Raw genomic sequence first — 9,234 nt, 5'->3', positions numbered from 1 at the left:
TAATAAAATTATAGCAGCTTATAAAAAATGATTCTTTCAACGACGTTTATTAATCATATCTCGAGAAATAATTAAAAAATGAAATCCATACGTCAACCGACAGAGAATGTTATTGAAAATATGTCGGACGATTTTTGTGTTATCATGTACACCAGCGTACACACCGCTACGTGGTTCGGAATAACGTTATTTTCTTCGTTATAAATAAATATAGACATTAAAAAAAATTGTTTCCAAAAGTTCAAGAAATTATTTATACGTGGCAAACAGGTTATTTCGACTGAACGCACACATTTCCTGTAAAGAATCTGTGAAAATACCGCTCGTTTTGCGATCTCTTAAGTAAAATAGATCGCGTTGTGTTTCAAAATCACCATGAATGCTGCATTTTTGAACTTCTATTTTACTAAGGATTCTCTAAGGAAACTGACTGTGACTTTCTCAAAAGATTAAAGTTTATATTTTGAAATAAAACAGATCAAATAAAAATTTATTTATTATTTTTATGTCACGGCTGTAATTATAAGGTTCAGAAAACAGTTTTTCAAAGAATGTCGATCCTTTTTGATTCAAATAAGACAAGGAATCTTGCGTAATGTTAATAGCTCTGAAAATAATCATCGACTTCGAACTATTTAGGTATCTTGATAGGTACTGTATTTCCTACAGTATCCTATCATTATCAATGTTTGTAAATACTAGCACGGACAAGGATAATCGGTAATAGAAAACACTATAAATAAATCGCATTGTGTAGTTGAGAAACTTCAAATTCAATTTTCTTAAAAATAAAGCCTCGTATGAAAAAAAAACTATACCACATTTTTTTCTTATTTTTTAAGCAGAATTACTCCCTAGTCAGTTGTACTACGATTTTCCACCCATCTTGTATACATTAAAACTAAGAACCACATTTGGTCACAATACATACCTAACGTATGACAAAAATTCATGCCTGATTATTTGTTTATAACATAACCAGTGAGTTTAAATAGCATTTTAATATTGTCATACGATTTCGTTAAACTGTTGGTGTTCAAGGTCATCTGAAGGTTATTAAAGGTCATTTAATGTTTAGCTGTGTAATAGTTTGTTTTCACGAAAGGCATCTTTGTCACTGTAGCTTTGTAAGTCTTTCCTCGAATTTCGACCAGTACCCCGTCACCGCTGTGGGCCAATTCTGGGGGCACGTATCCCATGGCAATGGGTCGCCCAAGGGTCGGGCTGGGTCCACCGGAAGTGACTTTTCCTACGCGTTCACCTTCAGGCGTCAATATAGCCGCTCCTGCCCTGACCGATGGAGTTTGTCCCAGCATCAGACCTATTCGTTTCTTCTTGGTACCCGATTTGATTTGTGACAATATCGTCTCAGCACCAGGAAAGTTTGCCTCTGTCCTTCTTCTTTTACCTGAAACGAAGATGATAGAATATTTATTTGGTTACTTATTTCGAAAATTGTTTTGCTCACTCAGCATGGGAAATTCTACGTAGTGACGTATCGACAGCCATACAGTTTTGTGAATGAGAACCACTATCACGCGTTCGCAGCTGTTCGCAGATTGCCGTTCTACAGACGGAACTTTAAACGTTAATAACTCTGTAACGAAGTTTCAATCAACAAATTGGCATTCTTGATTTTCGTCTTATTTTGACCTCCAGAATCTCCCATTAAAATTTTTCCCAGGGCTGGCCGAACACCCTGTATATTTTAAACAAATTCGAAATTAGCAAAATTATGATCCCACTCACGCGAATCACAACGTATTTTAATTTTATTGAAATCTCAAATCCTAGCTTCGAGTACAAAAGGTGACGAAAGATCGATTTGACGTGGAATGACCCACGTGATATTAAAGGGAGCGTATAATACAATAGTCAATGAACTTAATTGTAACGCCTGCCTGTTAACGGGCGCCTTCGCGTCGCCTTGGAAGCTAGCGCGTCTTGCGCTTACTAACAAGGGGAAGGGAAACCCCGACTCTCCATCATCGTATCGTCCAGCTGTGTACGTTAGACACGGCAGGCAAGGTGATGGAGATGATGCTGAGGGCGAGATTGCCCGCGGCCATTCAGGCTGCCGGGGACCTGTCGGATCGGCAGTACAGCTTCCGAAAGGGTCGCTCCACATTGAGGACGATCTCGGAGGTTATCGCCACTGTCGATCGAGAGAATCAGGCGTGCCATCGGGCAAGATCGCTGGTCCTCCTCGCGACACTGAACGCGCGTAACGCGTTCTACTCAGCGAGGTGGACAGATATATTTACGGAACTCGAGAATTTTCGGGTATCCAGATATTTGTTGGCTGTAGTCAGCGATTACTTGAGCGATCGCTGGCTTGTGTACGAGACGGACTGACGCTTGACCGACCCTCCGTTCCTATACAGGCTGTACGGAAAAGTTGTTTAGTACTTTTCTGTAGATATCCATGAGCTCTACTTCTCTACTAAATTTCAATGAGATACGTTCACTATTGTAGGAGTTATGGCCGTTTGAAAATTAGACCATTTTTATGGGGTTTTTCTCACTTTGCGGGGTCAAGGAATAACTTTTTCAACATTTTCATAATCTCTACATATTTTTCATTAAAATACGCGTTGTTTGCTTTTTTGAACATTAAAATCCTTCAATCCGTTCAGAAGTTATGATGTTTTAAAGATTCACATGAAATTTCAGGGAAACATATCAACGTATGGTCAGACATTATATTTTCGGTAAGGAATTTTTTTCTCAAAAATGCGTAGGATTTCGGGGGTATATGTATTCACCAAAAATTATTGTAATTGACCCCCGCAACCAAAAATATTTTTTTCAGAACGATTCGAAACTTTTTTTTTCGTCAAAAAATTTCAGCACCTACCCCCTGTCGATTTTTCTTAAAAATTCGTTTTTGATTTTTAGTAATTTTATTTGACGCCTTACAGAAAAGTTGTTTAATACTTTTTTGTAGGTACCTATGGGCTCTACTTCAGAAAAAAGTTTCATTGAAATATATTCACTATTATAGGAGTTATGGCTGTTTGAAAATTGGACCATTTTTATGAGGTTTTTCTCATTTTGTGGGGTCAAGGACCAACTTTTCGAATACTTTTGCAATTTGTACATATTTTCCATCAAAATACGCGTAATTTGCTTTTTTAAACATTAAAATCGTCCAATCCGTTCAGGAGTTATGACGTTTTAAAGATTCGCATGAAATTTTGGGCTGACATTTCTGGCCAGAAATTATATTTTCGGTAAGGAATTTTTTTCTCGAAACTGAGTAGGATTTCGGGGGTATGTCTATTGACCAAAAATGATTGTAATTGACCATCGCAACTGAAAATAATTTTTTCAGAATGATTTGAAATTTTTTAATTTAATTTTTTATTAACTTTCGAAGCTTCAGTCAAGAAATTGATATTCTTGGTTTTCGTCTTATTTGTGCCTTTAGAATCTCCCATTAAAATTTTTCTCAGGGGTGGCCGAACACCCTGTATATCGATCAGTCGATAACTATTGATTCGTCACAAATTTTGAAATTCCTTAAATATGTCACTCACCCACTAACCAAGTAAGTCCCGCCTCAACCGGAGTGGTATCCTCGTCGATGTCTTGACCATACAGGCAAAGACCAGCTTCTAGCCTACGAGAATTTGCGTGAAATGGTGATTCAGATCGATAAATCGCTATTTTTAAAGCTAAACCTGCCGACACTCCATGTATATCCATTCTTACCAAGACCGATCAAATGACCAGTCTTTCTTTTTCTCTTTTCCAAGGCACATTTCTTTTCTTAAAGTATGCATTTTAAAAGTCTATATAAAAATATTTAATAATTTTAATCTAAATGTGCATACTTAGTACTTCAACTTGGTACAGAAAATTTACAAACTACGTCGCAATTTTTTAATTTTCATCGGATAGAAGGTAAAACTTCCTTGAAAACGAATTTTGCTAGTAATTACGAAAACATCCTGTATTCAAATGTAAATTGAATTTCAATTAAATGAACAATATATAATTCAGTTTTAACGCACATCAGTCGCATAGTAAATAGGAATTGCTGAAACTTCTTTGAGTACATAGTGTCAAAGTAAACTTCAAAATAAACATGGAAGACAGCGTAAAAAATAATCATTGTTAGGTGCATCGGATAGGGGATGAAATGCCCTTTAAAACGAACGTTTATACGAGTCGATAGCGTAATTAGTTCTGGAGATATGACGATTTTAGTTTCAAGTCGATGCGGTGGCTAGTTCCGGAGATACAAGGGTCCGAAGCGTTTGTTTACGTTTCATTGAGGTCAATGAACTCGCGCGCGTGTCAACAGTAAACAGTACGACGCGACGCGTTAGATGGAGACAGAGATAGTCCAAATTAAAAAATTAGCTCTTTACATAAATTGCGATATCTCCGAAACGGAAAGTCGGATCGACATAAAACAAAAATCATTTTAAAGGGGAAGCTTTATTGTTACTAACAGTGGCTCAATAATGGATGAAACGCTAGTAGTTTTGGAACTGCACGCGTCTAAAGTTTTACAATATGAATAGAAATGAATATTGAAAAGTTCGTAAAAAGTCGTGAAGATAAATGGCGCTAAAATAAGATTGTATGTTAGAAATTCTAAACAATGTTGCGGTAGGTTTAATGTTAAGGTTACCTCAAACTATCTCTTGCGCCAAGACCCGCTAATTTTGTGTCACCCGTCTCCATGAGCTTCTGAGTCAGGCTTTTAGCGATCCCAGCTGGCATAGAGATCTCGAAACCATCCTCTCCTGTATATCCACAACGAGACACTCTGATTCGACTTCCGAATAGATCGGTTTCCACGCTGTTCATGAATTTCAGATCTTTCAAGTTGATCTTTATCAACGATTGAAGAACTCCTGCTGCAGTGGGCCCTTGCAGCGCAATGAGGCCTTGCTCCAAAGGATCCAGAAACTCAAGGTTCACGGGCTTCCCTTGGGTCTCGAAGTCTTTCTGAAATGATGGAGAAGTTGAGAGCTTGATAGTAGCAGTTTTAGATGTAATTTAATATAAATTAATATCCTAAGACCTAGTCTAATTATGGTCCATGCGATATGACGTGCACGTTGAATTATGTGTTGTACGCGAATAGTAGTAAAGTTGTATTTTTGATGTCAGTAATATGGACAATTAGGACTCTCATTATTTGGTTAAAATTTTTTAATTTATTATTTTTGCTAAAAAAATCGCATTTGTTCGAAACAATTACAAAAAGAAACAACAATAGTTAAAGAATATTTTTATTTAGTACGTTGCAAGTATTTGAAAGCTTATTATTCATGTGTATAATAATGAGAATCAATATGATTCGTGTCTTGTACGTGTAAGGTACCATTATTTTCATGCATAGATATCACTTGCTAGAACGAATGGATGTGAGTGTTCAGGGGTTAAAGAATTTTGATAATTATCATGTAACTGTGCAAAGAAATTATTATTTAAAAATAAAATTTGTCCTTCACTGTACCTGCTGTTGGACGAGCAACTGCGAGTCCTGGTCCCTTCTTCCAGCATTAGACACTACGAAGTACTTGTTGTCATCGTCCTTCGTAACAATTAGATCGTCCTGAATGCCTCCGTTTTCATTGGTGAACACTGTCAGCACCGCGCAACCTTTTCCCAAATTCTTCAGGTCGCTGGTGGTCAGAGACTCCAAAAAGTCAGTAGCGTTACTACCAGAAACGCGTGTCTGCATCATGTGACCAACGTCAAACAACGACGCGTATGTCCTCGTGTGCTGATGGGAAGCTGCTATTGCATCTTGATACTGAACTGGTAGCAGCCATCCAGCAAAGTTGACGATCTTACCTGTCGAAGGAAGGTCAATTAATTATAAAACCACTCTAAAATTTTCAATTTTTATATGTTGCTGTTAAAATAATGAAAAACAAAGTGTGTCATATTTGGAATTGTGTTAAGAAACGATATTCTGCCAAAGAATAAATTGTAATAGAAAAAGGAAGAATTACGGAAAACTGATTTTTACATTTTATTGTTGATTTTAGAAAAATTACTTTGAAATAAGAGATGACGTATTTAAAGATCATATTTTCTTAAATAGAATTGCTAATTTTAATTGCAAAATTCGATAGAGTAATGAATTCCGAGTAAAAAGCTATTAAGATATATCCATCTTAAATGTAATATTTTACGAGATATTCAGCTAGTAAAGTATTAATATTTGACCTTGATTGACCTCGAATGATCTTAAATCACATGTCGTTGAACTTATCCTTCGAACAGAACATTTCCTCAGATATACAACTTCTATGATAACGTTAGATTTCTGGTTCCTAATATTCGAAGTGATGAGATTTATTATTATGAATATTTTGATGACTGAATATTTCGGAAATTGACAGTTGTATCTCTTAATACTTACATTCGATATCATATTGAATTTTGTTATAGAAAAATCGATGATTCTATTAAGAGAAATAAGTTGATCTTCAACTATTCATTAAGTCACCATTCAAAAAAGAAATCAATATCATTGTATTATAATTTCACAAAGTCATACAACTTTTATTAGCAATATTTAAAATAACGAAAATATTAGACTATCTCGTTAGTTTGTGCAGAAGTCTATACCAGAACTTACAGCCAATATTTCAAACATACTATTGAATTTTACGAAATACGTACTGCGATTCATCCTTCTTACCCTACTAGAATAAAACTTCTTCGATTTTCCATCAAAACGTTGTTCAATAGTGCTTTTCAGTGTATTAATATTTTCGAATTTTATACAGTAGCTGGACAATAAGGTAGGTATTTCAAAATTTCTCATTCAAAGTCACATTCTTTTTTCGATATTTTAGAGTCGTGGTCATGAAAAATTACTTTGTTTCTACTAAATAATCTCAAATGTTTTGCACACTGTTTTGATCAATAAATTTTGCTCTTCTTGCACCAAGTTACGAATTCTATCGTTGCTAATTTAAAAAAAAGGAACGTCACAAATTTATAGGATTACTTAATTACAAAGTTACCCTGTTTCTTCAAAATAAAATCGTTTTAATCCATTCTTACTGTTCTATTTACTTAGTTGAATATCGGGTTTCTATTAACAATGGAAGTGTAGAATGTTACGTTTAATTAAAGAATAGCGTGTCATCGGATTGTAGAATGGATTTACCTCGATTTTCCACGTGAAGGTCGTACAAGCAAGTCTTCCTTGGCTCTGGTGCCGGCGTTTGTGTCGACAACGAACGACAACCTTCACTCCCGTTCGACCGTGGTTCGGCATCGATCAAACATCTCGAACGCGGCCCCGTTGCGCCACGACTTGAGTTTATCTTCGCGATCGTCGCCAATCCTGACGATTCTCGTACATTTCCCAATGTTTCGATGCACTTTTCGAAACTATCGACGGCAACCAATTTGCCGCGTACACCGAAACGAAACATCGTTCTTCCTTGCCGCCGATTCGTAATGTACTGATTCAAGAATGCCGGTTTTGATTGCTCTTAATCCCTCTTTCGATGACCTCGTTGACACCAGACGTCGTTCAGACTCGGATTTACTATCGAAAATCGTCTGTCGACTTCGTGACGCAAAACATGAATTAATAGCTGTTAGCTAACAAACGCGAACAAAGGTTGTTGTTGCTTTGTAGGTTCAATTCGAAGATACCTTAAAATGGTGTGCTGAATCTAAATATTGTAACTTGAGTGCAAGGTTTTTTGAATCGTAATGTTGGAAACAGACTCAGATAGCTTTGATTTCACGATGAACTATTTTACGCGTACGAATACGGTCCCTAAAGAAAATTACGTGCGCTTGGAGCAAAGTTGAATCGAAAATGTGATGACGATCGTCGTATTTTTCTTTTTACGAAAGACGTTCTTATGGGAGCAAATAAAATTTGATATTTCGTAAACATTAATTAATATTGTACCATTATCTGGAGTCCAATAAAGATCATATACATAAACATAAGTGGAGGGGATGATGATTCTATTACTCGAATTGAAAGTGGAAATTATCTCGAAATGTTTCTGTTTATTTAAAAAAAAAAGAGATCGAATCATGTTTGGGTTATTTTTTGTTTGTGTATAAATTAATGTGTTTTTAATTTATGCCCTCGCGATTCGGAGCTGTAACATGAATAGTGCCATACGAGCGACGAACAGTAGCTATCGTTATTTTCATACGTAAGAGAGGTCAGCATGCTGTTAAAGTTGAAGGTTGATAAGATAGAAAAATTCTCGTAAATGTTGTGTACGCTCGTGATATATTGGTTAGTGGGGATAATGATCACGAGACTGAAACAGACCGGATGCTTATTAAATTTTTATTGTACCACGTAATAATAATTAATAATAATAATAATAATAATAAAGATAATAGTAATAATCGCAATAATCATCATCGCAATAATAAATCGTGATAATAATGTCAATAATAAATGTTAATAATAATAACTAATAATAATAATAATAATCATCATTCGTCGTCGTAATAATAGCAATAGTTTCGTAATAATAATGACAATTCATCGTCGTCGGTAATAATCCCAATGACAAACGTCAATATTTCATATAGTAGCGTGTCGAACGGAGAAACGACCATTAAAAAACGAAGACAGTATCAATTGTTCGTTCGTACATTTTGTATCATTTTTTTTTTTGTTCTTTTAGCTTCCGTCGTCTTATTCATCTCGCTCGTGCTTTTCTTTACTTTTTTCTGCTTCGTCTTTTTAGTCTCATCTCTTACCTGTCTCGCTCTCTCGCTCTCTTCCACACGCGCATTCTCTCTCACTCTCGACTCCCTTTTTTTTTTTTTTCTTTAATTCGTAATTCTTTCTCTCACACACACGCACACTTTCTCCCTCTGTCTCGTGTTTACGCAATTGATGCAAAATGTCCCTGCACAGTCCGACGAATGTGTGTGTGTGTACGTTTTTTTCCGATCGATCGATTTTTTTCTTCCACCAGGTCGTAAGTATGTTCTTTTGCGATTTTCTATTTTCCTCTTTTCTTTTTTTTCTCGATCCTCTTTTAAAATCTGCTATTTTTCCTTTGTAACACGTGTTGACACAATCACTCACATTGGTTGATCGGTTTGCTAGTGGAGGGACTGGGGTTGGTGGTTATGGATTGGAAACGTGAGGGGCTGTGCCGTTGGTGAAAGATGTGGGAACATGTGTGGTGGTGGTGGTGGTGAAGGGGGAGGTGAACAGTTTGGTGCTGTTGGAGTTGGGAACAGAGTGCAAGGATTTGC

At 36.2% G+C, this 9,234-nt stretch overlaps 1 protein-coding gene across 1 annotated transcript; it reads right to left on the bottom strand.

The window, feature by feature from the left end:
* Nucleotides 1–752: 752 nt before the first annotated feature.
* On the bottom strand, nt 753–7,461 carry LOC143345591 (aminomethyltransferase, mitochondrial). The gene is made up of 5 exons (XM_076772934.1): nt 7,148–7,461; nt 5,477–5,817; nt 4,643–4,962; nt 3,540–3,622; nt 753–1,408 (listed from the first exon to the last, which is right to left on the bottom strand). The coding sequence occupies exons 1-5, from the start codon at nt 7,416–7,418 to the stop codon at nt 1,068–1,070; spliced, it is 1,356 nt and encodes a 451-aa protein (XP_076629049.1). The 5' UTR covers nt 7,419–7,461; the 3' UTR covers nt 753–1,067.
* Nucleotides 7,462–9,234: the final 1,773 nt, after the last annotated feature.

Source organism: Colletes latitarsis, chromosome 1 (genome assembly GCF_051014445.1).
Source record: "Colletes latitarsis isolate SP2378_abdomen chromosome 1, iyColLati1, whole genome shotgun sequence".
NCBI classification, from domain to species: Eukaryota; Metazoa; Arthropoda; class Insecta; order Hymenoptera; family Colletidae; genus Colletes; species Colletes latitarsis.
This window is presented reverse-complemented; position numbering and strand designations above follow the sequence as displayed.

Coding starts and splice junctions, on each gene's coding strand:
- LOC143345591 (XM_076772934.1), bottom strand. CDS start 7,418: ATGTTTCGTTTCGGTGTACGCGGCAAATTGGTTGCCGTCGATAGTTTC. Junction 5,818..7,147: donor CCTTCACGTGGAAAATCGAG/GTAAATCCATTC, acceptor TTCCTTCGACAG/GTAAGATCGTCAACTTTGCT. Junction 4,963..5,476: donor AGTTGCTCGTCCAACAGCAG/GTACAGTGAAGG, acceptor CCATCATTTCAG/AAAGACTTCGAGACCCAAGG.